This window comes from Pungitius pungitius, chromosome 4 (genome assembly GCF_949316345.1).
Source record: "Pungitius pungitius chromosome 4, fPunPun2.1, whole genome shotgun sequence".
Lineage (NCBI taxonomy): Eukaryota > Metazoa > Chordata > Actinopteri > Perciformes > Gasterosteidae > Pungitius > Pungitius pungitius.
In genome coordinates this window covers 25,363,830-25,391,419 of record NC_084903.1, presented here as the reverse complement: position 1 = coordinate 25,391,419, position 27,590 = coordinate 25,363,830, and the positions used below count along the sequence as shown (strand labels likewise).

At 46.9% G+C, this 27,590-nt stretch overlaps 5 protein-coding genes across 10 annotated transcripts in view; 3 read left to right on the top strand and 2 right to left on the bottom strand.

Moving 5' to 3' along the window:
• The window catches only part of LOC119226938 (multiple epidermal growth factor-like domains protein 11), a 56,956-nt gene extending 50,308 nt beyond the window's left edge, over positions 1-6,648 (top strand). Inside the window, 6 exon segments of the mRNA XM_062561955.1 lie at positions 150-268; positions 3,676-3,742; positions 4,133-4,186; positions 5,877-5,955; positions 5,957-6,096; positions 6,454-6,648. Of these exon segments, the coding sequence (XP_062417939.1) occupies positions 150-268; positions 3,676-3,742; positions 4,133-4,186; positions 5,877-5,955; positions 5,957-6,096; positions 6,454-6,623 (629 nt within the window). The 3' untranslated portion in view covers positions 6,624-6,648.
• A 2,149-nt stretch (positions 6,649-8,797) lies between these two features.
• On the bottom strand, positions 8,798-14,460 carry rab11a (RAB11a, member RAS oncogene family). Its single transcript, XM_037485430.2, has 5 exons — positions 14,278-14,460; positions 12,507-12,702; positions 11,944-12,137; positions 11,154-11,234; positions 8,798-10,730 (listed from the first exon to the last, which is right to left on the bottom strand). Exons 1-5 carry the CDS (start codon positions 14,315-14,317, stop codon positions 10,594-10,596), a joined length of 648 nt encoding a protein of 215 aa, XP_037341327.1. The 5' UTR covers positions 14,318-14,460; the 3' UTR covers positions 8,798-10,593.
• A 169-nt stretch (positions 14,461-14,629) lies between these two features.
• Positions 14,630-19,004, bottom strand: sh2d7 (SH2 domain containing 7). Of its 3 annotated transcripts, XM_037485419.2 has the most exons (6): positions 18,846-19,004; positions 17,620-17,709; positions 17,371-17,536; positions 16,800-17,033; positions 15,522-16,022; positions 14,630-15,432 (listed from the first exon to the last, which is right to left on the bottom strand). In XM_037485419.2, the coding sequence occupies exons 1-6, from the start codon at positions 18,974-18,976 to the stop codon at positions 15,388-15,390; spliced, it is 1,167 nt and encodes a 388-aa protein (XP_037341316.2). In that variant the 5' UTR covers positions 18,977-19,004; the 3' UTR covers positions 14,630-15,387. The 3 variants fall into 3 exon arrangements, with proteins under 3 accessions (XP_037341316.2, XP_037341299.2, XP_037341307.2); XM_037485402.2 differs by having other exon boundaries at positions 14,630-16,022; XM_037485410.2 differs by having other exon boundaries at positions 14,630-16,022; positions 16,800-17,024.
• A 179-nt stretch (positions 19,005-19,183) lies between these two features.
• dapk2a (death-associated protein kinase 2a) lies at positions 19,184-24,374 on the top strand. Of its 4 annotated transcripts, none has more exons than XM_037485364.2 (9): positions 19,184-19,256; positions 19,901-19,975; positions 20,737-20,958; positions 21,447-21,585; positions 21,915-22,044; positions 22,121-22,196; positions 22,272-22,424; positions 22,490-22,535; positions 22,784-24,373. In XM_037485364.2, the coding sequence occupies exons 2-9, from the start codon at positions 19,914-19,916 to the stop codon at positions 23,441-23,443; spliced, it is 1,488 nt and encodes a 495-aa protein (XP_037341261.2). In that variant the 5' UTR covers positions 19,184-19,256; positions 19,901-19,913; the 3' UTR covers positions 23,444-24,373. The 4 variants fall into 4 exon arrangements, with proteins under 4 accessions (XP_037341261.2, XP_037341253.2, XP_037341275.2 ...); XM_037485356.2 differs by lacking the exon at positions 19,184-19,256 and adding an exon at positions 19,278-19,581; XM_037485378.2 differs by lacking the exon at positions 19,184-19,256 and having other exon boundaries at positions 19,588-19,975; positions 20,717-20,958; positions 22,784-24,372.
• A 148-nt stretch (positions 24,375-24,522) lies between these two features.
• The window catches only part of herc1 (HECT and RLD domain containing E3 ubiquitin protein ligase family member 1), a 38,785-nt gene continuing 35,717 nt past the window's right edge, over positions 24,523-27,590 (top strand). The window contains 1 exon segment of the mRNA XM_037484041.2: positions 24,523-24,910. The gene's annotated coding sequence lies outside the window, so the exon portion shown is untranslated.

Sequence of the window (27,590 nt, the reverse complement as noted above, 5' to 3'; positions counted from 1 at the left end):
GTTCCTTTATGGCCACCCTGTGACCTTGTGCGCTCTCGGCGTGCGTGTTCCTATGTATTTCCGTTGGGGGGGAGGAGGACTGGTTTAAGAACGTGTGCCGGTTGTGGTGACAGCAGGGCTGCAGTGCACAGGCCTGCTCTCCTCTCCAGAGTCTTCTCCCAGTAGCAGCTCCGTGGTCGGGTGCTTCTCCAACCCCAGCTACCGGACCCTGGGCCCCTGCAGCTACGCCGCCTGCTACACCCAGCCGGAGAGGAGGGGCGCCGCCAAGGTGGGTTCTACATGGCTTCACGGCTTGTACTGGTTTGCTTCGACCTCAGAGGTTGGGTATCATGACGCTCTGCTTGGTCCTTCCTTTCCAAAAGAATTAACATTAGGATGGTTGTTCAAGTAGGAGCTACTCTTATGATATATATATATATATAGATATATATATATATATAGATATATATATATATCTATATATATATATAGAACGCGAGAAACATAAGAAGTTATGTACAATTTAGATAAAACAAAGCATTGTTTTTTTATAGCAGCAACAGTTTTGTTTCAGAGAATCAGTCACTTCACTTCAGTCACGTCATTAAAATCTCACTGAACATTTCAGATTTACAAACATATAGCGTGACCATCGCCGTCCACAAGTAGCAACGTATGGCGCTGAAAAAATAACCCAGCCTTGAAGTGACAGAAACCTCTAGTTCCTGTAGCTCCTCTAGTTCGTTTAGCTCCTGTAGTTCCTCTAGTTCCTGTAGCTCCTGTAGTTCCTGTAGTTCCTCTTGTTCCTCTAGTTCCTCTAGTTCCTCTAGTTCCTGTAGCTCCTGTAGTTCCTCTAGTTGCTCTAGTTCCTGTAGCTCCTGTAGTTCCTCTTGTTCCTCTAGTTCCTCTAGTTCCTGTAGCTCCTGTAGTTCCTCTAGTTCCTGTAGCTCCTGTAGTTCCTCTAGTTGCTCTAGTTCCTGTAGCTCCTGTAGTTCCTCTTGTTCCTCTAGTTCCTCTAGTTCCTGTAGCTCCTGTAGTTCCTCTAGTTCCTGTAGCTCCTGTAATTCCTCTAGTTCCTGTAGCTCCTGTAGTACCTCTAGTTCCTGTAGCTCCTGTAGTTCCTCTAGTTCCTTTAGCTCCTGTAGTTCCTCTAGTTCCTGTAGCTCCTGTAGGTCCTCTAGTTCCTGTAGCTCCTGTAGCTCCTCTAGTTCGTTTAGCTCCTGTAGTTCCTCTAGTTCCTGTAGCTCCTGTAGTTCCTTTAGTTCCTGTAGCTCCTGTAGTTGCTCTAGTTCCTGTAGCTCCTGTAGTTTCTCTAGTTCCTGTAGCTCCTCTAGTTCCTTTAGTTCCTGTAGTGCCTCTAGTTCCTGTAGCTCCTGTAGTTCCTCTAGTTCCTTTAGCTCCTGTAGCTCCTCTAGTTCCTTTAGTTCCTGTAGTTCCTCTAGTTCCTTTAGTTCCCGTAGTACCTCTAGTTCCTGTAGCTCCTCTAGTTCGTTTCGCTCCTGTAGTTCCTCTAGTTCCTGTAGCTCCTGTAGTTCCTGTAGTTCCTCTTGTTCCTCTAGTTCCTCTAGTTCCTCTAGTTCCTGTAGCTCCTGTAGTTCCTCTAGTTGCTCTAGTTCCTGTAGCTCCTGTAGTTCCTCTTGTTCCTCTAGTTCCTCTAGTTCCTGTAGCTCCTGTAGTTCCTCTAGTTCCTGTAGCTCCTGTAGTTCCTCTAGTTGCTCTAGTTCCTGTAGCTCCTGTAGTTCCTCTTGTTCCTCTAGTTCCTCTAGTTCCTGTAGCTCCTGTAGTTCCTCTAGTTCCTGTAGCTCCTGTAATTCCTCTAGTTCCTGTAGCTCCTGTAGTACCTCTAGTTCCTGTAGCTCCTGTAGTTCCTCTAGTTCCTTTAGCTCCTGTAGTTCCTCTAGTTCCTGTAGCTCCTGTAGGTCCTCTAGTTCCTGTAGCTCCTGTAGCTCCTCTAGTTCGTTTAGCTCCTGTAGTTCCTCTAGTTCCTGTAGCTCCTGTAGTTCCTTTAGTTCCTGTAGCTCCTGTAGTTGCTCTAGTTCCTGTAGCTCCTGTAGTTTCTCTAGTTCCTGTAGCTCCTCTAGTTCCTTTAGTTCCTGTAGTGCCTCTAGTTCCTGTAGCTCCTGTAGTTCCTCTAGTTCCTTTAGCTCCTGTAGCTCCTCTAGTTCCTTTAGTTCCTGTAGTTCCTCTAGTTCCTTTAGTTCCCGTAGTACCTCTAGTTCCTGTAGCTCCTGTAGTTCCTCTAGTTCCTGTAGCTCCTGTAGCTCCTCTAGTTCGTTTAGTTCCTTTAGCTCCTGTAGCTCCTGTAGCTCCTCTTGTTCCTGTAGCTCCTGTAGTTCCTCTAGTTCCTCTAGTTCCTGTAGTTCTTCTAGTTCCTTTAGCTCCTGTAGTTCCTCTAGTTCCTGTAGCTCCTTTAGCTCCTGTAGTTCCTCTAGTTCCTGTAGCTCCTGTAGCTCCTCTAGTTCCTGTAGCTCCTCTAGTTCCTGTAGCTCCTGTAGTTCCTCTAGTTCCTGTAGCTCCTGTAGCCCCTCTAGTTCCTGTAGCTCCTGTAGCTCCTCTAGTTCCTGTAGCTCCTCTAGTTCCTTTAGTTCCTGTAGTTCCTGTAGTCCCTCTAGTTCCTGTAACTCCTCTAGTTCCTGTAGCTCCTGTTGCTCCTCTAGTTCCTTTAGCTCCTGTAGTTCCTCTAGTTCCTGTAGCTCCTGTAGTTCCTCTAGTTCCTGTAGCTCCTGTAGTTCCTCTAGTTCCTGTAGCTCCTCTAGTTCCTTTAGTTCCTGTAGTTCCTCTAGTTCCTGTAGCTCCTCTAGTTCCTTTAGTTCCTGTAGTTCCTCTAGTTCCTTTAGTTCCTGTAGCTCCTCTAGTTCCTTTAGTTCCTGTAGTTCCTCTAGTTCCTTTAGTTCCTGTAGCTCCTCTAGTTCCTTTAGTTCCTGTAGTTCCTCTAGTTCCTGTAGCTCCTGTAGTTCCTCTAGTTCCTGTAGCTCCTGTTGCTCCTCTAGTTCCTTTAGTTCCTGTAGTTCCTCTAGTTCCTGTAGCTCCTTTAGCTCCTGTAGTTCCTCTAGTTCCTGTAGCTCCTGTAGTTCCTCTAGTTCCTGTAGCTCCTGTAGCTCCTCTAGTTCCTGTAGCTCCTGTAGCTCCTCTAGTCCCTTTAGTTCCTGTAGTTCCTCTAGTTCCTGTAGCTCCTCTAGTTCCTTTAGTTCCTGTAGCTCCTCTAGTTCCTTTAGTTCCTGTAGTTCCTCTAGTTCCTGTAGCTCCTGTAGGTCATCTAGTTCCTTTAGCTCCTGTAGTTCCTCTAGTTCCTTTAGCTCCTGTAGTTCCTCTAGTTCCTTTAGCTCCTGTAGCTCCTCTAGTTCCTGTAGCTCCTGTAGCTCCTCTAGTCCCTTTAGTTCCTGTAGTTCCTCTAGTTCCTGTAGCTCCTCTAGTTCCTTTAGTTCCTGTAGCTCCTCTAGTTCCTTTAGTCCCTGTAGTCCCTCTAGTTCCTGTAGCTCCTGTAGGTCATCTAGTTCCTTTAGCTCCTGTAGTTCCTCTAGTTCCTGTAGCTCCTGTAGGTCATCTAGTTCCTTTAGCTCCTGTTGTTCCTCTAGTTCCTTTAGCTCCTGTAGTTCCTCTAGTTCCTGTCTCTAACAGCTTGTCAGTTGTCATTCCTCTGACCATGTTTTTAGCGTGTGCTTGCTAACGTGTTCTCCCTCTCTGTGTGTTCCCCAGATGAAGAAGAAGCGGCACAGGAACAGCGCTCCGGAGTGGGGGGCATACTGTAACCTCAGCGAGCTGGGTCAGTCCACTTCCTGTTTGTTTTACTCTAGGAGGAATGCAACAGTTCCTGCAGAACAATGTGAGGACTGAAACATAATCAATACATCTTCTCAAAAACTGATTTAAAACCATATTCTTCAGTGTTTTGTAGATTGTTTTAAGTAAAGTAGTTCATCCAAAAAATAAGTGTTAGATAAATAGATAAATCTCATTTCTATCCCTTAAATCAATTAAAAAGATGATTTCATGTCATTGGTCTGAAGGGAGGCCGAGTGGAGGCTTCACACAGAGGATGGAATACAAATACGAGAACAGAATGAAGTCAATTCATAACCCAAAGAAAAGAGGAAGTGACTTCATAAATAGTCCAGAGGAAATAACCGTTTTATTTTGTCTTTCTGTTCTGCAGGTGTTTACTGCATCGACCGGCGCTTCAGTTACCACGTGGAGCCGTGCTACCGAGGTACGGTGGGGGGGGCGACCCCACGTGACCTCATCAACCTCCGACTCCCCAGCCAATCCCCTTGCCTGAACAGTTCCCTCGGCCAATCACTGCCCCGCCTGCCCTCTGAACCTCATGTGAAGCCGTTTGCTTCGAAGCATCTCTTCGGATTATCTTATTGATCATGGAGCATTTGATCAGCTTGTTTTTGCAACTATTCAGATCAGGACTAAATGTTGCTTCCTAAATGACTAAATGTCTGATTCTCCCGGACAGTGCAGCGAGAGGGATCAATCGATTGGGACGATTCAAACTTTATCGAAATGTTGTTGGACGACAAGTGTCCTTAAGTCGTTCACCAAAGAGCACATTTCACTGCACACGGATGGGGGCCGTGAATCAAACCCAAGTGATGAGAAAAAGGTGAACGATTGGCAGAAAATAACCACGACTTTCTAACCTCAAACACAAGAGAGAATGATTTAGATCCGACGTATGAAAAAGAACCTGGAAGAACTTTAAGTAATTCCTTAAATTAAAGTGCTCACACAGTGTGAACCAGAGAAGGGAAGAATTTATATGAATAAAGGGAAATTAATGCAGGAATTAGTTTGAAATTAAATGATTTGGGGGTAAATATTTATCTGAAAGGGTTCCTCTACTTATGACATATGTAAATACAAATTAGCTACTGTACGTACAGTAAGTGTGACTTAGTCAGTGTGACTTAGTCAGTGTGACTCAGTCAGTGTGACTTAATCAGTGTGATTTAGTCAGTGTGACTTAATCAGTGTGACTTAGTCAGTGTGACTTAATCAGTGTGACTTAATCAGTGTGACTTAGTCAGTGTGACTTAGTCAGTGTGACTTAATCAGTGTGACTTAGTCAGTGTGACTTAATCAGTGTGACTTAATCAGTGTGACTTAGTCACTGTGACTTAATCAGTGTGACTTAATCAGTGTGACTTAGTCACTGTGACTTAGTCGGTGTGACTTAGTCAGTATGACTTAGTCAGTGTGACTTAATCAGTGTGACTTAGTCAGTGTGACTTAATCAGTGTGACTTAGTCAGTGTGACTTAGTCAGTGTGACTTAGTCAGTGTGACTTAATCAGTGTGACTTAGTCAGTGTGACTTAGTCAGTGTGACTTAATCAGTGTGACTTAGTCAGTGTGACTTAATCAGAAGGACAAAGTGCTTTGACTCACCTGGAAGTTGTCAATGTTGTTTTTTAGGAGGAGACGCCGCCGCGTGCAGCATGACCCCCTCTGGGATCCTGCCCCCCCCTCGATGCCTCTCCAGAGTCACGCCTGCAACGTGTGTTTGTGTCTCTGCAGGTCCCCCCCCCACTTCATGTGTGTTTCTCCTTCTCTGCTTTGACCCCCCCCCCCCCGACCCCCCCTCCCAAAAGTCACCCAGTGGAGGTCTTTCCTTCTCAGTAACTGAATGCTGCTTCTTCTCTCCTGCTTCATCTGCTTGTGAATGTTGACCTTCATGCAATGACTCTAACACGTAACCCTCCTCCAGGAACAAAACAAACGCGTGTTCATCCGCCGCTAAAAGTAGTCCAGCAGCGTTTGACCTGCGTCTGATGACTCTAAAAGCTGCTTGTTCTAGTTCATCTTTGTTAAACCTGTCGTTCGCCGTCTCTCATCCTGAAGAACATCCTCCTCCTTTGATCTCCTAACGCGCGGCGTGCTCTTTGACCCCCAGACTACATGAAGGGCTCGCTGTCCTCCACCTGCTCCCTGGACAGCGAGAACCCGTACGCCACCATCAGCGACGCGCACAGCCGCCTGCAAGCCCTCGGAGAGCAGCTACGTGGAGATGAAGTCGCCGGGTCACCGGGACCGCGGGACGCACTGCTGCCCCCCCGCCGCCGTCGCCACGACGACGACCGCCGCCGCGCCCACCAGGAACATCTACGACATGGGTACGTCACGTTATTCACATGGTCCAAGATGTGGTGACAGTAAAGGCTACAGTTACACACAGTTTGTATTTAAAGAACTAAAAGTTGCTGAATCTAGTGTGAAAGAGCAAAAGCTTTCTTCCTTCTACAAATTAAAATGTATTAACTGAGGGCTGAAAACTATTTAAGTGTTTTTATTAATGTGAATGTTTTCTGATGAGTGGATTAAATGATTAGTCGACTTAAACCTGTTGATCCTGAGTGTTGGCTACGTTTCATCCATCAGCCACTGAGACTGTCATCAAATAATAATAACCAAGAGAAGATGTAATCCTGACTGACTAACTGACCCCCCCCCCCCCCCCCCCCCCCCCCCAGAACCAAGCATCAGCGTGGTGCAGGGGGCGGGCTGCTACCCTCAGAACCCGTACGATCTGCCCAGGAACAGCCACATCCCGAGCCACTACGACCTGCTGCCGATGCGCCCGAGCCCGTCTCACAGCCTCGGCCTCGCGCTGCCCGGCAGCCCCACCAGCTCGCTGCTCTAGACACGCCCCCCCCACCCCCCCCACCTCAACCCCCGCCACGCCAGACTGGACTGGACCAGTACCTCCCAGTTTTGTCCCAGGAGGCGGAAGCTGCTGAGCGGGAGACTCTCCGTTTGACAACCCACCGCCGCTCCGTGGTTCCGACCCGGAGCCCCCCCCCACCCCGACCCCCCCGACCCGGCCGGAGTGGCGGGAGGCTCCACCCCCGTGTGCACATCTTGTTTGGGCGGGAACGTTGTTCCGGGAGCACCAGGAAGCCCCTACCCGGCCCGGAGGCCCGGAGTCACTGTGGTATTTTTCCACATGTCTCTTATTTCCTGTTGACATATTTAAAGGACGGATCCCCGTTGTTCTGTGCACTAGCATTTATTACTGTGATTTCCTTTCATTAGTTCTTGTGCATGCCAACAATAGATCCGATATTACCTTACTATTTCCTCTCGTTGTAAACATGGGAGCAACCTGTCGGTTGATGATTTTCAATGAATCGATGTGCACAACGTCGTCTTCACATCCAGAGTAAAGCAGCACATTTACACACAATCGAATAATCGATTGTCAAAAAGATCTTCAACCATATTTAACTAAATAGTTCCAGCTCGGATGAATTTGTTGTCTGGAGGTCAAAGTTCAAAGCTACAAGAACATGTACAGTCGTCTATCTAACCACATTTTTTATGCAGCTTTTTTTATGAAATGGCAAAATACAATAAAAACTACGACCATCACGCACAGAACGCCTGTTTGATGTGTTTTATCGACAAACAGTGGAACTCACAGGAATTATCTTCTGACACCTCATATCGTCTCTATATTTATTTTGTCTTGGTCTCCGGACGCACAACCTGACATGAAAGAACTGTTTAAAGTCATTACTGAAGACCTCTGTCCACGTTCATTGGAGGACTGAAGTGCACCAGGCTTAAATTCAACACCTAGTGGCCAAACAGTGGAATTACAGGTGTCCTTTTCTTCTTCTTCTACTCTGTTTACTGGCGGATTAAAGCCACGTGTTCACATTTAATGAATTAATGTTGTTACAGAATCGTTGAATTTCTGTTACCAAACATAATGAAAATGTGTATTTCTCACATGTCACATTTTCCTTTATTTAAAATGATAATAATTATGCTTTGGCAATAACGTGTCAACGTTGGGATGGAAGTAACTTAAACACACGAGTTGACAAAGTTACTTCCATCCCAACGTTGACACGTTCGATTAAGTCACACTGACACTTAGTCAGTGTGACTTAATCAGTGTGACGGTTGGGAAACGTTCGGTTTCCCAAATGTCGCTCCCTTTGCTCTGATGTTATCTTGCTCGTACGTCTTTGACCCAAATAGTTTCAGCTTCAGTTGATGTACTGAGTACTAAGTGTTATAAAAGTGAATAAAGTTGTTGTAGCTCAGGGGAGTGGAGTCATATCCTTTTACACCGCAGCTGGCGTTTAGTAATCATCATATCGCCTCTTTTTAACAACCTTGCTCCTCAGATTTAGTTGTCATGGTGTTGAGTTGGTTTTAGGTGTCAGGGGTCCACCATCACCTGCGAGATGATCACACACAACCACATTCATCAGCAATATGAGAACTATTGATCTTGGATTAGCCATTTCAGCAAAATGTATTGCTTCGGACATTTATGGTTGAGGATGAATCCTTTTGACTCTTCATCAAGTGATGAAGTGATCAAATGAAGATGAACTGGTGAAGTTCTCTGACTTTCTCAACATTTCAATTAGTCCAATTTTTTGATTTATCACCAAAAACCTACAGATCTCATTACATTTGTGTGTGCTAATGAGTTTAGAGCGTGTTTAGCATGGCGGAATGAAGCCAACCTCATTAAAAGCTGTGAAGCTCTCTAATGACCTCCAGGGGGCGACTCCTCTGATCCGATCAAAATCTAAAAGAAAGTGACTCTTTATTTATTCCCTCAGTAAACATGAGTTTATGGTCTGAATCTTTAGTTTCAAGTTTTCTTCAATACAGCATGATGTTCATTTGGTAAATCAGTGTTTTCCGACCTGGGGGGCGACTGTTCAGTAGAGAGAAGGCAGCTTTAACACCTGAAGTTCGGACTTTACTCAGCAGAATTAAATCTCATGGTCAGCATTTTTAGTTAAAGGCAGGTGGAATAAACTCTTAAAGAACCCAAGAAATACAAGCATGTAAAGGTTTATGACTGGTGCGCTTTATTAAGATGAACTGATAACTTAAGATATAGACACAATTGTACAATTTATCAATCTGTACAAAAACATAAAACCATTCATTTTGACCCCCCTCTCACATTTAACCCCTTCAAATCCGTTGAAATGACATAATTTCATTTCGAACACGTTTACACTGGAATTACATCATTTATAGAGTTCAATATAGTAAAAAAAAATAAAGAAACACAGAACAATGGAGGAACAGGATCAGAAATCATATTTCCAGGAGGGAGGAAATCGTCCAGATTGGCAGCTAAGTGAGTCCGGAGGAGCTCGGCTGGCGCTGCCGTCTGTCCAAGGAAGAGGAAAGACCCCCCCCAAAAAACGCCATTGGCACCGCCAGCCGAGCGTCACATGCTGCACAGCTACCCATCAACCTGCTGCCTCTAAATACACACTCCGTCTCACACACACACACACAGGTCAGGCATTGTACACGTCCGCCAACCCCATCAGGCATCGCGACAGCTAGCTCGTCACGCTAGCTAGCATAGCATAGCCTAGCACGCGGCAGGACGCTAAATGTTGGCTACGTAAGGCGATACGACCCGGAGTGTCAGTCGTAACAGGAAGCCATGCGTTGTGTTGAAGTCAGAGGCAGCTTGGTGTACGTAGGCGTAATGTGACGGGGGGGAAAGATGTTTCCTCGACTCCTCTCTCCGAGGAAAAAGGAGTCGAGGAAAGCGAGGTTTCGAAAGCAGCCGAGCCCAAAGCATCTTTTGGTTCTTTTTTAAGTGGCACCGAGGTGCAGATTCTCCCAACAAAAATATCTTAAATCAAGCAGCGGTGTGAAGAGTCAGGTGGCAGATTGCGACGGGTTGAGCCTTGCGTTTCCTTTTCCTACTTCCTCCCTACAGTTCTGTGGTTGGGTGCCGAGCATAACTAAGACGGTGCTGAATCATCTACTCCTGCTTCATGTGCTGTAGAAGTGCACAAGGACACAAACAGCCATGTGCTGGTTTCTGCATAGTGGGTGGTCCAACATGGCCGCCTTTAGGACCAACGAAGCCCCGACGTTCAGCTTTAAAAACGACACATTGGACTCCAGATTTCACCACGCGGCGGCCATCTTTTGTTTTCTATGAAGACTTCAACTTCTCATCTGACTGTTACCGCGGCAACGCCAATGCACAACAAGAAGTAAAAAAAAAAGGTTGAATTTCTCAAAACGCTGCGCTCGATACAATCCATGTGGTTTTTCCAAAACAGTACATTGCACTAAAGAAGAGAGAGTGGGGGGGTGTTTGTCTATGGGAATACAACTTAGATGTGCTTTAAATTCATATACATACCATAAGTCGATATAGGAGACAAGACGAGCGAGTTCATAAAAAATGTGGAGAAATCATCACAAAGTATGAAGAAAGAAAACAAATCACATTCATATTTTAAGACATTTCGTGACACGTCAGCGCATCGACAGTAATGAATCTAAAGTGATATGAAACGCCTGCTGTCCTGCAGGAGCCTAACAACAGAGGGCTCTGCTTGGAGGGGGGGGGGGGGGTCACCCCATGACATTTTATACTGGGATGTATTTACCTGGGAAAAGTAGGAAGGAGCGGGGGGGGGGGGGGGGGTACAGAGGGATGCAGAGTCCGGGTCGCAGCCTGGAAGCTGTGGCTCGTTGCTCACACACCACGCGGTACGAGCGAGGCAGTCTATTTTCTTTGGGGGGGGGGGGGGTGGGAAGAGAAAGAGAGAGGAGAAGATAGGGCGGGGGGATGAGGGGGGGGAGCAGATAGAGCTGGGCTAGATGTTCTGACAGCACTGCATCTTTGGTTTGTTCTCGGTGGGCTGAACTTGGATGTTGACCACGTTGTTGCTAGGCGACATGTCGCTCTCCTGGCGCTCCGACATCTGCTTCTGGGAGACAATGCGGTAGATCTCTGATGGGGGGGGGTGAACATGTGGAGAACATCATTATTAATACAGACAACATTTCTCATCGTCCTAAGCAGACAGAGTGACCTTTACAACCAGGTCTTCTAAATCTATATTAAAGTAAATATTTAGCAGCCAAGATACAGGATTTTCAACCTTTGTAGTACAACACATGACTTTTTGGAGGGTCGGCTCCTGGAACCCAACTTGCTGAACCTTCTCATTCAAATGCTGCAAGTTATTAAAAATGATGGATCCATCTGCTGCTGAAAAGAGTCCCCAATTTAAAACATTAATTCCTCTTGTTTCTGAATTAATAGGACTTTATTCAAATTATTTGTGCTGTTTAGGTCTGAAAGTATGCAGATGTTCTTTTTAAGTTGATGTACACAGAGAGAAATAAGGGGGTTCTGGCGGGGGGGGGTTACCTGTCAGGATGGTCTGGAAGGCCGTCTCAACGTTGGTGGAGTCCAGAGCCGACGTCTCCAGGAAAGATAGACCGTTCTTCTCTGAGGAGCAGAGGAGGAGCAGATCAGATAAGGCGGCGTTACACAGTGATACGACGGATCGATTGAAAGATCAAAAGGAAAGAGTCTGATCTAAGATTCATAGCAGCTGTTCCTGAGGCACGACGCCGAGTCACAGGTTGAGGCTACGCATTACCTAAAAAAATACATGTCACTATAACTAGAAATCCATATTGATCCACCTTACAGCTCATTAGCATACAGACCTTACATTAATGACACCCATTAAAACACTAAACAACCATCAACAGGAGAGCTAACGTGTAACCAACCAGATTCAGTTAGTGTGATGCGTTCAGGCTCTGCTCAGTGAACAGGAGAACATTTCATGAGGTGTTCATGTGTAATCTGTAAATTGCAGTTTTAGTGATGAATATAAAATGAATTCAGATGTTTTCAGATTAAAATGTAATAGATATGATCTGCTAACTCTAAGCTTTATGCTGTATTTGTATTATACATAATTAAAAACAATGAATAATCTTACATTATTTATTATGTGTTTTTTAAAGAAAGAAGAGACTTAATAAAACAATGATTTTCTGGTGATTTGCTTTGTTTTATATTTTGGTCCGAGTTCTGCACCACAAACCTTCAGTACACTAAATTTACACTGAAGCACCGTTTTGATTTTTCCCCCAAAAGGTGTTTGTGGGTAACTGTAACTGTGTTTTTGCAGCGTGCGTCTCACCTGCGAAGGCCCGCGCCTCGTCGGTGGGGACGGCCCGCAGGTGGCGCAGGTCGCTCTTGTTGCCCACCAGCATGATGACGATGTTGCTGTCGGCGTGGTCCCTCAGCTCCTTCAGCCAGCGCTCCACGTTTTCGTAGGTCAGGTGCTTTGCGATGTCGTAGACGAGGAGGGCCCCCACCGCCCCGCGGTAGTACCTGCAGCACAGAGGGGCCGGACCCCCACAGGTGAGTCTCTGGTCACCTGCATGGGATGATGATGCTCAGCAGGTCTCTGCCGGCGCTCTGTTTAAACGGCTTGTTATCTCTGAGGCGTGTTGCAGGAAATGCAAAGATTAACTGTGTGTGTGTGTGTGTGTGTGTGTGTGTGTGTGTGTGTGTGAGGTCTACACGGATCGGTGGTGGAATACTAAGAGCGGATCCGCCCTCACTGGGTGAAATAAAGTTCTACTGACGATCTTTATTATTGGTTCAGTAAAAATCCATCCAAAGATCTGAGCACCACTGTGGGCCAGATGATTCTTCCTCCTCCTCCTCCTCCTCCTCCTCCTCCTCCTCCTCACTCACGCTGAGGTGATGGCCCGGTAGCGCTCCTGGCCGGCCGTGTCCCAGATCTGGGCCTTCACCGTCTTGCCGTCCACCTGGATGCTGCGCGTGGCGAACTCGACGCCGATGGTGCTCTTGCTCTCCAGGTTGAACTCGTTGCGGGTGAACCTGGAGAGCAGGTTGCTCTTCCCCACGCCCGAGTCACCGATGAGGACCACTGGCACACAGAGGGAGTGTACAAACCGGCATTGGTACTTTCATTATAAAAGCTAACATTAGAAACGTGTACTATTTAAAATTGAATTAAAACAAGTTGTAGCTGCAGATCTCACTCGCACAGCATTTTTCGGATTCTCATTTCTAAACAGTGGAATATTTCCTTAATAAGTTTGTGGTCAACTTTAAACTGGTGACCAATGTGAAACCAGAAAATATTCACTATTAAGAAAGTAGAATTTTTCCCCCTCTATTCCATATTTGGGGATAAATTTAGCAATATATGGAAATTTTAGTGATTACCGTGAATTCTAAAAATAATTCAATCAATTGATCAGGTAAAGTAATAGCGGTCCAATTACAAGTCACTATAAAACATTGCCTCTTTAAGGTTACGTGAAAATAGTTTATGTATATTTATTATCAACGTGTACATTTCAATATTTGCTTTTAGTACAGCGTAGAAATGTTTTATTTTGTGTTACATAGGTGCATGTAAACGTCAATGTACAGACCCCAATGGTTAAAGTATATATAGTATATATAGTATTCAAATGTTACGCTACTTTATAGCTCTGAGGTAGAGCTTGTATTTTTGACTCCAATCTACTTTTTTTAAATCATGTGTCCAGTTTATGACATACGACTGGTGTAGAGAATAAACTTTACAACAAGTAGTAAAATGTGCTCCATGAGCTTCTACATGTTAATGTGTAAAAATCGGTTACATGATGAAAATAATTCATATAATATTGTGAAAGGAACCAAGCAAATCATTCTCATACAGGTGGGACATTTACAATATATTTAACAGTTGTGACAGCTGATAAGATATAAAACAGAAATATAAAACATGCAAGTTAGCTGCGAGTTTGATCATTAGAAGACTTCTACGGTCTAACGTAAATTCATAATTTACTAAAAGCTACTTAATTAAGGCATTACTGCAAACAAAACCGTGACGTCACACCCCGAACCTCCACGGGACCGCGCGCTGACCCATGTTTGTTTACACGAGCCATATGTTTGTCAACCGTAAAGCGTCAGTGAAGTAACCTCATCATCTGCACTAATGTCATGAATGCGAACACTCTGAGTAGCGCGTTAGCTCACATCAAACTCATCGCGGCTTACGTGTCTGTGGTGAATCACGGTGTTCGCGCCGCGGCTCCCGTGGAGATAACGTGATGTCGTGATAACGTGATAGCGGCTGATAGCGGCTGACGCGAGGTGTGTCCGACGTGAAGTAGGTCCGCACCCTGTGCTGCTGAGCTAGCGGCGGCTAACCGCTAACGCTAATTCAAGACGCCCCGGTCTTTTTTAAGGAGAAGCGCCGCTGCGTATTGATAGCGCTGCTCCCCTCGCGCGCCGTTCAGCGAAAAGTCGCGACAAACCGCGCAAGTTGTTTCGACGCGATGACATTCGTCAGCGAGCTCGGTGGGAAGCGTTCGGAGCACAAAGGTTGACGGCGGCTACGTTAGCATAGCCTGTCAGCTGGACCGTTAAGCTCGTCGGCTAATCGACTAGCAGGACCGGAGAGACGCCGCGGCAGGAACGAGAAACATTTAGTTTTTACCTTTGAACAAATAATCATATTCGTCATCTCTGGTGCCCATCGTCGTAGCTGGAAACGGGTAGTCCGAGATTTAATGAGAGGACGGCGATGTGAAGAAATCCACTGTTCCAACGGGAATCTGTTTGGGAGCCGCACTTCCGCAATGTCTTCTTCTGCTTCTTCTATTCCGGCAGCACGTCAGAGGCAAACGAAGACTGCGCCACCTCGCGGATGGGAGACGCACAAACTGTATCTCAACCACAGGCTGTGCATCCAGGTTCATCGGTTTATGATCATGCTAGTGTTCTGTTACTGAACAGCAATGATACAGTGTAAAGATGCTCTGTTACAAATACATTAGAAATCTCACTTAAATACGGGTACTTGAGTATTAAAAACGACACTGTATAATGAAATAATGAAAGTAAAAATACTAATTTGGCAGAATAGTTCCTTACAGAGATCAAAAAATGAATGTCATATTATTGGAACATTGTTACTGGTGCCTTTAAACATTTTAATCCAACGTGGTGTAGCACATTTGAACTACTTTACATACTGTATGATGATTTTATCTTTAGCAGCAGAGTATCATATTTTAAAAAACGATCATTTGTGTGAAAATGTTGACCTGAAAATGAAACTAAAGCTGTCACATGAATGTAGAGGAGTAGACGTATATATAAGATGCATAAAATGGACTCAAGTATGCATGTGAGGTTATATTACTATGCAGTAAAATCCTATTAACAGACTTTAATATGTTTATCTTAAAATACACACGCAAAAAGTACAAAACACAGTTAATCAAACCCCTAAACTTCTGTGAATTCATTACAAATCTATAACTGGTCTTGTTTGTCACTTTGATATAAATATATATGCACAAATAATTAAAAAGGTTAATATGAGCTCATGATGAAAAGTGAAAGATTTGCTAAGTAAAGAGTTGTTTGTATTTAAAAGCAACAAAGTACACAAATAACAACAGAACCACAAAAACTATTTCTAATAAAAATAATAACTTTAAAATGATTGTCTTTACTAAAAATAACAATAACTTCTGTGTTCTACGTGACTCTTATTGAAGCCTAAAGGGATTTATTGTTAATGCACATTTCTGTTCCTTTTTCATTTCTTCTTATGATCAGGAAGGAGTTTCTTTAATTTCCCGTACTGCCAACAGAGAGAAGAGGAGCCATGTTAGATTCTGCACTCTGTGCCTCCAATGACACCGACATCTCTGATTGGTTGTCCCCACTTACGTTTCTCCCCCAGCTGGTCTGGGACTTCTTGGTCTTCACGTCCTCCGGGGACTCGTAGGTGTTCTCCGGCGGCGCGGCGAGCGCCGGCTTCCTGGGGATCTCGGCGTACGTGACGCCCTGCGGCTGAGCCGGGCTGCTGGAGGCCTGGTACAGTGGGTTGGACCGGACCACGTGCAGGTCGGGCTGGTGGAGGGAGTAGGTGAGACACGGGGTCGTCTCCGGAGGAGCTGGTGAGGGAGATGTTGGTGCGGGTGGAGGGAGCTCCTCCTCCTCCTCCTCCTCCTCCTCCTCCTCCACGCTGCCGTGGCCCAGCGCCAGTAGAGATGTGCTCCTGATCTCGGGATAAAGCGGGAAGAAGGAATCTTTTGCCGTTGGACTGGTGTTTCCCCGGACTCCCTCTGACCCCCCCGGGTCGGTCTGGGTTTGGGGTGTTGTGTCGGGCAAAGGGCCTCGCAGGGAGAAGGCCGAGAGGAGGCCTCTCTTTGGAACTGAAGGAACGCCCTGAAGGACACAAAGGCAGGACGCGTTACCTCCACACTGTCCCCTCTTTTTAATGGAGCTTCTTGTTGTGAAACAAAACCAGCAATGCTCAGTGCCATTGGACCAGAACGCAGTAGAACCACGGACTGGATATGTCACCATTACGTCACCAGATGCTTTTGAAGCTACGGGCTACGTTTTGGCCGTGGAGGAGGGAGGATGGAGCACAACGACACACTGAAGAAGACCAATGAAACTGGAACAAACCAACCGATGCCTTTAGTAGAGACCTGTCAATTCGTTATCTCATCTGTCTTGTTCCTGGTATGTCTTACTATTTTGGTGAATCAGTGTGTAGCCCCGCCCTAAAGCACTTGACACTGGTGGACCATCACTACATGGAGCCAGGGTTCAAACCGCTAACCTTGCACTAAATGAACATCATGCTGCATTGAAGAAGACTTAGAGACTGAGACCATAAACTCATGTTTACAATGTTTACTGAGGGAATAAATCAAGAGAGAAGCAGAGCCATCTTCTGATTGGACATTGACCCGTTTTCTCTCGTCACTAGACGTGAACAAACGGAGCGGTGTTTGTGGTTAGTTGCCATGGCGAGGGCCGTAAAATGTTGTCCGGCTAGTCAGCGAGGTGACAGGCAGCCGCCAAGCTAGCTAGCTAGCTGTTTAGCCCGCCATGCTTTGATGCTACACTGGTTACAGAAAAGGAGCCGTAAAAGGTCTCTTTCCTTCCTTCCTTCCTTCCTTCCTTCCTTCCTTCCTTCCTCGTCTCTGCTACCTGCGAGAGGGACATCGTCCCCGTCAGCTTCCTGCTGTTGAGTTTAGACGGCAAGGCGGGGGGGTCGACCGCCGGGGCGTCGCTTTGCTGCACGGCGCCGTGGTTGCCGTGGGGATCGTGCTTGTTGTCCCACAGAGTCCGCAGAGCTCGGACGCTGAGGCCGGGCGCCCCCTTGGCGCTGTAGTTCACCACGTCGTACAGCTCGTCTGTGTCACCTGCGCTCACCTGGGGACACTGAGCAGCGTCATTGCCACACAAATGAAATCTTCAGTCCAAAAGGGCACATTGTGCCGTGTGGAAACGTGACGTTCGATTTGGTCTCAAAATCGACTCAAAGAGGAAATGAATTATGAAAAGGCTTTCACGTTGCTGAACAACAGTTATTTGTCATGAAAAGCCCCCAAATATAGAACTATCTCTCTGGAAGCCACATGAGAATTTAACCACCAGAGCCATTGGGATTCTTCCTCCTGGGACCACCACCATGTTGTACAGGCACTTGGACTTTGGTGCCGACAATGACTCCCATGAGTAAATGAACAAACCTGCGACAGGTAAAAGCCCCCCTCACCTGGGACCAGCTGGAGGTCAGGTGCTCTCCGTAGGGCTGGATGGGGGTCAGCCTGTAATGCTGGATCAGCTCGCCCAGGCTTCCGTGCGGCTGACAGTCTCCTGCTATCACAAACTGTCCCTCCGGGTTCTGGGTGATGACGAAATGGCGGCACCGGTCGAGGCCCCTTTGGTTCGGAGGGAGGGAGAGGAGAAGTTAGGCCCGCTGAGATGGATCAAAAGGTGAGACCTTCATGGGTGTTCCTCTCACTTGTAGGACAGGACGTAGCCGATGGCTCGGTCACTGAGGCGGATGAGGAAACAGCCCGGAGCTTTATCGCTCAGTAGATCCTCCGTCTCCCTGAAGCCCAGAGAGGAACCCGTTAAACAAATCAGGCTTTAAAATAACCTGTTTCCTGTGAGAGATACAAGCTGAACAATCAATGGTTGTTTAGTCCTGGTCCTCTACGCACCAGTCTCTGTTTAGTCCTCGACCCACATAGGCCTCCACCAGGAAAAGAGACCATCAGAGAGAAGATTTGGGCATCTGGTGAAACCAGACAGATCCTCCAGCAGAGACCAGTCCATTATGGACAGACCCAGATCCTCCAGCAGAGACCAGTCCATTATGGACAGACCCAGATCCTCCAGCAGAGACTAGTCCACTGTGGACAGACCCAGGTCCTCCAGTAGAGACTAGTCCACTGTGGACAGACCCAGATCCTCCAGCAGAGACTAGTCCACTGTGGACAGACCCAGATCCTCCAGCAGAGACTAGTCCACTGTGGACAGACCCAGATCCTCCAGCAGAGACTAGTCCACTGTGGACAGACCCAGATCCTCCAGCAGAGACTAGTCCACTGTGGACAGATCCTCCAGCAGAGACTAGTCCACTGTGGACAGACCCAGGTCCGCCAGCAGAGACTAGTCCACTGTGGACAGACCCAGGTCCTCCAGTAGAGACCAGTCCACTGTGGACAGACCCAGATCCTCCAGCAGAGACCAGTCCACTGTGGACCAGGACTGAGAGGGGCAGACTGTGAGACCCTGCTGAGGTTTCTTTAAAGGGACTCTGGCGTTAGAGACACTACCCCTTTAGTCCACAGGGGGCGCCCCAATCAACGTTTCTCAACATACATTTAAGTACATTTTGTTAGTAAAACTAGCAAAAACCACCAGAACAGTTGTGGTCTCACACGTGACCTCTGACCTCGAGACGTGGAACCAACAGACTTCTTTGTTTTAGTTTTAGCTTATGGTACATCCCCCTCACTTCATGTTCCTAAAACGTTATCATAATAACATCAGAGGTGAAGTAAGTAATCACTTAATTAAGAAAAGTAGCAATAAGCCTTTTGAAGAAGTGTAAGCCCAAGTCTGGCATTGAAGGCCACTCATATCACGATCATTATTTGAGTGGTAACCCATCGCATCGTCGGATGAGAATAACGCGTTCATGCATGGGGGGTATTGGGTCGGGTACCATGGAGACCTTACCTCCGGGCCGCGAAGCCTTTGAACCAGTCCGGGAAGGTCCCGTGGTGCAGGACGAGCGGCGCCTGCGTCTCCGTGAACCACCTTTGGACCAGCTCCCTCTGGCCCCCGTCCTCCGCCCGCATCTTCTCCATCCTGAGCGCGGTGTGAGGCGCGCCGTGCACGCGCCTCGTGGACCCGCGGAACGTGGAGCAGACGCGTCATTTGCATGTTTCCCTCGCGCGCGCCGACCTTCTGAACAGCGCCTTTGTTTTAACGGATGCGCAGATGACTCAGGAGCGGTTCCTGTTAGTTTGTTCTCTTTTTATCCGATGAACCTTTACTACGTGTACATACTGGAGGAACGTGTGTGTGTGTGTGTGTGTGTGTGTGGTTTAAAACCCAAAAGGTTCAGACCTGGAACCACAAGTTCAGGTAAGTTGGTAATAAACGAAAGCTTTGAGGTCTCCAAAGTATTGAAATCCATCCTCTGAGGAACATGGATGTCTGAACCAAAGAAGCACTGAAGACATTTTATAAGGATGTTGCTCTCAGTGCAAACCTAATGGTGGCGCTATACTGACAGAGAAAGGGAATGAACGATTAGGCGGTGACGTCAGAGGTTTAGAAGCTTTCGTCTGGATCTTCCGACTCGGTATTGGTCCGTTTTCCATTCGGCATGAACCCAATATACGTCATTTCATTAAAGACGTTTGAATTGTGTGACGAAAGGCTGTGAATCCAGAAAGCATTTACAGCGGTAGGCTACATTAAGAAAAATGAAAAGTTCAAATTAAATTATGAGCAATGCCACTTTAAACCGAGGTGTGACGTCAGTCAGCGGCTCGCGGGCTGGACTCGTCGTGGAGAGACGCAGCTGTCCACCACCGGGACGGGACACTTTGAACCCCGAAGGACATTTCGTGTCTTTTATTATCTCACTATTAGTCTCGTGCTTCAGGGTCCAACGGCATGTTTTACGATATTTAACAACACCTTTTTTCATTTAGTGTCACATTGATTTTAAGAGTCATTGGTCTTTCTTCTTATAATAAATCAAATCACTGTTTGCCCTTCAGAGAAGGTTTTATCATGGACTCATTCAAACAACAGAGAGTGGAGGACTTCTATCAAATCGGTGAAGAGCTGGGAAGGTAAGAACATCATTTACTTCACCACAGCCAATATTTCTATTATTAATTTAATCTAAAAAAGATCTTTAGTGGAAATCAGGATCACAATAACTTCCTCTGATAACCTTTTTTTGCATATTTATAACTATATATATATTTCAAAGAATCTATTAGTGGGAAAATGTATCTTTTTTGTTTTCTTTAAAAAATATACTTCTTTATACTTCTTCCTTCCGTTATCTGTATCATATATTGTTGGTGTTGTTATCAATGAGTCAGACGTCTGTAATATTAATATTAAACGTATCCCAGATATCATTCTTTTCTTTGGAGGTGCAACACTAAAGTTTTAAATTGTAATAAAAAGTATAAATACAGTTGCAGCACCATTTGTAACCACTTAATTGTAACTCTGACCTCCTGTGAAAGCAATGCATTCTGGGAGTCATGACGTCAGCGGCCTGCTCTGATTGTGCAGCATGTGGCGGTGAAACTGCTCAATCGCTGTAACTGTGTACGTTGTGATTCTGGTGAGTTTGTGTTCCTCACAGTGAGGACCTGGCTGTGTGAGTGGAGCTGCTATCTTTAGCTGCAGCTATTTCTGCTCCTCAGGAAGTGCAGCGTTAGATTACCAGTCAAGTGAAGCAGAATGAAGGGGTGCAGCTGTAGCGCCCTTTGACCTTCTGAATTAGAAAGACATGGTGGACATGGTGGAAGAAACAGAATACATTTTATAGTAGGAGCTTCTAAATCCCTGATTAGATCCATGATTACTGTGTCAGCGGCCAGTTCGCCATCGTGAAGCAATGCAGAGAGAAAAGCTCCGGTCTGGAATTCGCCGCCAAATTCATCAAGAAGCGGCAGAGCATGGCGAGCTCGCGCGGCGTGCGGCGGGAGGAGATCGAGCGGGAGGTGGACATCCTGCGGCAGACCCAGCACGCCAACATCGTCACCCTGCACGACGTCTACGAGAACCGCACCGACGTGGTGCTCATCCTGGAGCTGTGAGTGAGGGGCCTCTTTAGGAGCAGCAGCTCCTCCGCAGCCCGGTGTGCATTTAGCTTAGCGTTGTGCGTGCTTGTATCACGGTTATAAACTGTGGATGAATAAAAGCCACGCAAATCGCACCAAAATAAAAGCAGGAAGGAATAAATCCTCTGCTTTGTCTAATTGTCTGGATGAAAGTAAGTGAAAAACACCCTGAATGGTGCATTTGATACAAAAGAAACTGCGTGTGCAGTTCCTCTTTTGTGTGAACATTCAACCCTCAAAGGTCAAAACCAGAAGTTTTATTAACTGTCACAGTTCATTGATTGGAAGGAGTTTAAACCTTTAACTAACAGAACTCCTGGAGATACCTCCTCAGACGTTCTGGTGCTCAGAGACATTTCCACTTGCGGCCACAGGGGGCGCCCCACGCAAACTCCAACCCACAAAGCACACGTTTCCTGCAGTGACTTCAAGGAGTGGACCATACGGCTCTGTCTTCCAGGGTCTCTGGGGGGGAGCTCTTTGACTTCCTGGCGCAGAAGGAGTCTCTGAGCGAGGAGGAGGCCACTCAGTTCATCAAGCAAATCCTCCAGGGGGTCAACTACCTCCACGCCAAGAAAATAGCCCACTTTGATCTCAAGGTGGGTCCAGACGAGACACTATGTACACAACAAATGTATGTGTTAATGCTTAAATAGTTTATACCATTTATAATATGATATAAACGAATACCATTTATCTATGAAAACTATGCCGTAAAATGATCAACCCTTTACATAATAATGAAGAGACTCAAATGGACTACAAAGAGACCCGATACATCACGTGTGTCCTCCTGCTGTGGAGGAGAGATGGTTACTTCCACTAGTTACATCTACATAAAAGGACTTGGCTTTGTGTGAAACGATGAGTTTTATATCTTTATATATGATAGCGAATGCAGTTAAGTTTCTTCTTCTCTCACCTGCAGCCTGAGAACATCATGCTGCTGGACAAGAACGCGCCGTTGCCCAGAATCAAACTCATCGATTTCGGCCTCGCCCACAAGATCGAAGCCGGCGTCGAGTTCAAGAACATCTTCGGGACTCCTGAGTTCGTAGGTAAGAAAGCACAGAAACCCAGGTGAGGTTCTCCAGGTGAGCACCTGAGCTCATGGGCGCGTTGTGTCCTCCTCAGCGCCGGAGATCGTGAACTACGAGCCGCTGGGCCTGGAGGCGGACATGTGGAGCGTCGGGGTCATCACCTACATCCTGCAAGTGATCCCACACAGCACCCCCGCCTCCCTCAGGGGTCATGACCCTGAAGTTGTGTGACGTCCCTGTTGCAGGCTGAGCGGCGCGTCGCCCTTCCTCGGGGAGACCAAGCAGGACACGCTGGGCAACATCTCCGCCGTGAACTACGAGTTCGACGAGGAGTTCTTCGGCCACACCAGCGCGGCGGCCAAGAAGTTCATCAGCCAGCTGCTGGAGGAGGACAAGAAGTCAGACATGAAGTTAGTGGTCCCCAGAATCAGCGCAGGATAGTAACCTTCCTTTTGTCTTACAGGAAAAGATTAACTATTCAAGATGCTCTTAATCACCCATGGATCAAGGTAAAGTTAAGACGTTATTTAAAATATTTCCCTTACGGTTGTGGCCTTGATGAACAGAAGTGACCATTTTCGGACGCAGGAGGAGTGACGTGTCTCTAGTCTTCTTCAATACAGCATGATGTGTCCATTTAGAGTCATCCTCCTCTGTCCAAATGGGGTCACTTCCGGTCACTTTGTGATTCCCTGAATCAGAAGTAAGATCACGACGTGACGCCAGTGACTGTACTCGTGTCTCCTTCCTCTCAAAGTCCAACGAGCACAAGGAGGAGAGCAAAGCTCAGGAACCCAAGAAGCGGGAGCGCCGCCAGCTGAAGACCACGCGCCTGAGGGAGTACACCATCAAGTCCCACTCCAGCATGCCGCCCAATAACACCTACGTCAACTTTGAGCGCTTCGCCCAGGTGGTGGAGGACATCGACCAGATGGAGGGCTCCTTCGCCCGGCTCGCGGCGGCCCACGACTCCCTGCAGGAGGACATCGACGCCACGGTGTCCATCTACAACGAGAAGGAGGCCTGGTACAAGGAGGAGAGCGAAGGCGTCCGCCACGAGCTCTCGCAGATCCGCTACGAGTTCCGCAAGGTGGAGGCCCTCAAGAGGAGCCTGCAGGACGACATGCGGGCCTTCGGCTCCGGCCTCGGCGCCGTCAGCGGCCGCTACCGGGAGAGGCAGAGCCACTTCGAGGCGCTGCGTCTGGAGCTCGCCAACGAGCTGAAGTGGGTGCAGGAGGTGATGGGTTCTTTCCCCGCGGACGGAGGAGGAGGAGGAGGAGGTCACACCGGCTGCAGCTTCTCCACCGTCTTCAACGACGACGTGAACGAAGCCCTGAAGGAGCTGCTGAACCGCTCCCGGGGAGGAGAGCTGCTGACCGGGATCAACCTGGACCTTGAAGCTGGACAGCAGAGATGATGACAGCGGCCGGTATTTCTAACCCAGCTCACCTGAGGCTACTCCACTACCCAGCATGCACCTGGCTGCATAGTGTCCGGTGACAGCACAAACAAGGAGGATGAAAACAGTGGGAGGTTGAGTCAACATCTTCACAGAGACGCGAATCCATCATGGTCCAGGACCAAGCCGCTGATGCAGGAGCAGGACTCTGATTGGTCCAGAGGAGATGGACTCTGATTGGACCACAGGAGGTGGACTCTGTGTCTACATCATGATGCTTGGTGCTCAAAGACAGTCAAAAACGATGCACAATGTTTCTCTTGTATTTTGTTGGTTTGCAAACGGGCCACAACAGCATCCCTGTGTGGCATGACGTCAATAAACAACTTTGAATTTAGGAAACGTTTATTGCCATAGTATGTTTATTATGTTTATAGTACGTTTATAGTACGTTTATTGCCATAGTAATCCTTGGATTGATGCTTCGTACTTTTTGATGATCGAATATAAAGGACTGAAGATAAACATTTACATGCCGAAAATAAGGAAATGTTCAAAAAGCCAAGTCCTCTCAGCATAACTTTTACTGAAGGAGATGAAGTGGCTTTTTCTTTATTTACTACAATAACCTTTATTTGTGGTTGATTGTAGCGCCCCCCGGAGGACTAAAGCAGTAGTGTCTCCTACCACCAGGGTCCCTTTAGAAGCCCTCTCACAGCAGGGGGCCTGGGCGTGTGTTCATTATGACTCATTACTCAAAACCCATTCTACCCAACAAACAAGTTGTACAAAACATATATATATATATATATATATGTGTGTGTGTGTGTGTGATACATGGATTTAAAAATATAGTTATATACAGTATATTAGATGTTGTTTTTATTATAATGTGTTCATAATATGTGTTTTACACTATTGTATAACTGAAAATACACAAAGGAAGCACATCTTACTCACTTCCAGTCTCCTGCTTTTTTTAAATATTGTGCAACAATTCATAAATAAATAAATAAATTTAACTCGCTTGGGGAAAGTAGAATCAGGAATTAGGAACGACATTAAACCAGATGGCATCACTTATTGATCCCCTTGTCCCTGTGGCCCACAGACAGACAGGCTGACAGACAGGCAGACAGACATACTAACAGACAGACAGACAGTCTGGGAGACAGAATGAATGCCAGACAGACAGACAGACATACTAACAGACAGACAGGGAGAGAGACAGTCAGGGAGACAGAATGACAGGCAGACAGGCAGAGAGACAGACAGGCAGACCGCAGCCCTGCGCGTGTGTGCGTGCGTGCGTGTCGGGCTGAGCGGACCTGCAGTGGAAGGGGAGAGGCGGTTCGGGAAAGGCATGGAAACACACCCGTGCATGTCTCCTTTCACTATAACGTTTACCGACACCGGACTGGTCGTGACGTGCACTGTGTGAAACACAAAGCACCTACGAGGACAGGCCCTTCGGCGGTTTAACCGGTGAGCGAGGTGCTGCTATTTTATATTTATTCAAGCTAACCAGAGAGCGGTAGCTAGCGTGCTAACCTAGCTATGATACTGCGGATCTTGGTGCTGCAGCTAAAATAGCTTTGTTATGACAGGGATGCACCTCGGGGCGACTGTCTCCGGTACCTCGCCTGTCACCTCGTCTGTCACCTCCCTGTCGTACTTGCTCGGTTTCGTGTCACTCTTCCGTGCTGTGTGTTGTGCTCTGCTAGCTGAGTGACGGGAGGGAAGTTAGCTAACGCTGGCTAGCTAACATAAACAGTAGCGTCTGTTGACAGCGGTTACAAAACAAACTCACTGTTACTAACTAATGTTATATTACGTCACTGTAACAGTGGCGTGTTTGTAAATGTCATGCTGGGGATGTCAGTGATGTGTATTAACCCGGTCAGCCGTCGGTGCTTATCACAACAGGGAGTCTTGCCCCTCCTAATCTGGCACAACAAGCAGGTTAGCTCAAAGCTAGCTGTCTTATGTGAGTGGTTAGCTAACGCGATGGTTAGTCGGGGGATAACGACCTCAGAAGAACATGTAAAGTAAATGAATGTTAGCATCGGGCAGTGGCTGCGAGAGCACCGGTCCGGTTAGCAAGCTAGCTAGCTAGCTGTGATCAATCACATTGTAGAATCTAAACACCTCATCGGTGTGGCTGTCGTCACCGGAAAGGAGTGGCAGAGAGATGGTATCAACATGAGAGGGTGAGACCATGTCGATATGTGATCAACATGAGAGGGTGAGACCATGTCGATATGCGATCAACATGAGAGGGTGAGACCATGTCGATATGCGATCAACATGAGAGGGTGAGACCATGTCGATATGCGATCAACATGAGAGGGTGAGACCATGTCGATATGCGATCAACATGAGAGGGTGAGACCATGTCGATATGCGATCAACATGAGAGGGTGAGACCATGTCGATATGCGATCAACATGAGAGGGTGAGACCATGTCGATATGCGATCAACATGAGAGGGTGAGACCATGTCGATATGCGATCAACATGAGAGGGTGAGACCATGTCGATATGCGATCAACATGAGAGGGTGAGACCATGTAGAGATGCGATCAACATGAGAGGGTGAGACCATGTAGAGATGCGATCAACATGAGAGGGTGAGACCATGTCGATATGTGATCAACATGAGAGGGTGAGACCATGTAGAAATGTGAATATTGTGAGAGGGTGAGACCATGTAGAGATGTGATCATTGTGAGAGGGTGAGACCATGTAGAGATGTGATTAACGTGAGAGGGTGAGAGCATGTAGAGATGTGATCATTGTGAGAGGGTGAGAGCATGTAGAGATGTGATTATTGTGAGAGGGTGAGAGCATGTAGAGATGTGATCAACGTGAGAGGGTGAGACCATGTAGAGATGTGATCATTGTGAGAGGGTGAGAGCATGTAGAGATGTGATCAACGTGAGAGGGTGAGATCATGTAGAGATGTGATCATTGTGAGAGGGTGAGAGCATGTAGAGATGTGATCATTGTGAGAGGGTGAGACCATGTAGAGATGTGATCATTGTGAGAGGGTGAGAGCATGTAGAGATGTGATCAACGTGAGAGGGTGAGAGCATGTAGAGATGTGATCATTGTGAGAGGGTGAGAGCATGTAGAGATGTGATCATTGTGAGAGGGTGAGAGCATGTAGAGATGTGATCAACGTGAGAGGGTGAGAGCATGTAGAGATGTGATCAACGTGAGAGGGTGAGAGCATGTAGAGATGTGATCATTGTGAGAGGGTGAGAGCATGTAGAGATGTGATCAACGTGAGAGGGTGAGACCATGTAGAGATGTGATCATTGTGAGAGGGTGAGACCATGTAGGGATGTGATCAACGTGAGAGGGTGAGAGCATGTAGAGATGTGATCATTGTGAGAGGGTGAGAGCATGTAGAGATGTGATCAACGTGAGAGGGTGAGACCATGTAGAGATGTGATCATTGTGAGAGGGTGAGAGCATGTAGAGATGTTATCATTGTGAGAGGGTGAGAGCATGTAGAGATGTGATCATTGTGAGAGGGTGAGAGCATGTAGAGATGTGATCAACGTGAGAGGGTGAGACCATGTAGAGATGTGATCATTGTGAGAGGGTGAGAGCATGTAGAGATGTGATCATTGTGAGAGGGTGAGACCATGTAGAGATGTGATCATTGTGAGGGTGAGACCATGTAGAGATGTGATCAACGTGAGAGGGTGAGAGCATGTAGAGATGTGATCATTGTGAGAGGGTGAGAGCATGTAGAGATGTGATCATTGTGAGAGGGTGAGAGCATGTAGAGATGTGATCAACGTGAGAGGGTGAGAGCATGTCGAGATGTGATCATTGTGAGAGGGTGAGAGCATGTAGAGATGTGATCATTGTGAGAGGGTGAGAGCATGTAGAGATGTGATCATTGTGAGAGGGTGAGAGCATGTAGAGATGTGATCAACGTGAGAGGGTGAGACCATGTAGAGATGTGATCATTGTGAGAGGGTGAGACCATGTAGGGATTTGATCAACGTGAGAGGGTGAGAGCATGTAGAGATGTTATCATTGTGAGAGGGTGAGAGCATGTACAGATGTGATCATTGTGAGAGGGTGAGAGCATGTAGAGATGTGATCATTGTGAGAGGGTGAGAGCATGTAGAATTGTGATCATTGTGAG

Excerpts from the sequence above, each read along its gene's own strand:
- rab11a (XM_037485430.2), bottom strand. The coding sequence starts at position 14,317 with ATGGGCACCAGAGATGACGAATATGATTATTTGTTCAAAG. Across the intron at positions 11,235-11,943 it reads CGAGGCGCGGGCCTTCGCAG|AGAAGAACGGTCTATCTTTC; the intron begins GTGAGACGCACG and ends TCTGCTCCTCAG. Across the intron at positions 10,731-11,153 it reads CTTCCAGACCATCCTGACAG|AGATCTACCGCATTGTCTCC; the intron begins GTAACCCCCCCC and ends CCCCCCCATCAG.
- sh2d7 (XM_037485402.2), bottom strand. The coding sequence starts at position 18,976 with ATGGAGAAGATGCGGGCGGAGGACGGGGGCCAGAGGGAGCTGGTCCAA. Across the intron at positions 17,710-18,845 it reads AAAGGCTTCGCGGCCCGGAG|GGAGACGGAGGATCTACTGA; the intron begins GTAAGGTCTCCA and ends TCTGGGCTTCAG. Across the intron at positions 16,023-16,799 it reads GGACGATGTCCCTCTCGCAG|GGCGTTCCTTCAGTTCCAAA; the intron begins GTAGCAGAGACG and ends TGTGTCCTTCAG.
- dapk2a (XM_037485364.2), top strand. The coding sequence starts at position 19,914 with ATGGACTCATTCAAACAACAGAGAGTGGAGGACTTCTATCAAATCGGT. Across the intron at positions 19,976-20,736 it reads ATCGGTGAAGAGCTGGGAAG|CGGCCAGTTCGCCATCGTGA; the intron begins GTAAGAACATCA and ends TTACTGTGTCAG. Across the intron at positions 22,425-22,489 it reads CTGCTGGAGGAGGACAAGAA|GAAAAGATTAACTATTCAAG; the intron begins GTCAGACATGAA and ends TTTGTCTTACAG.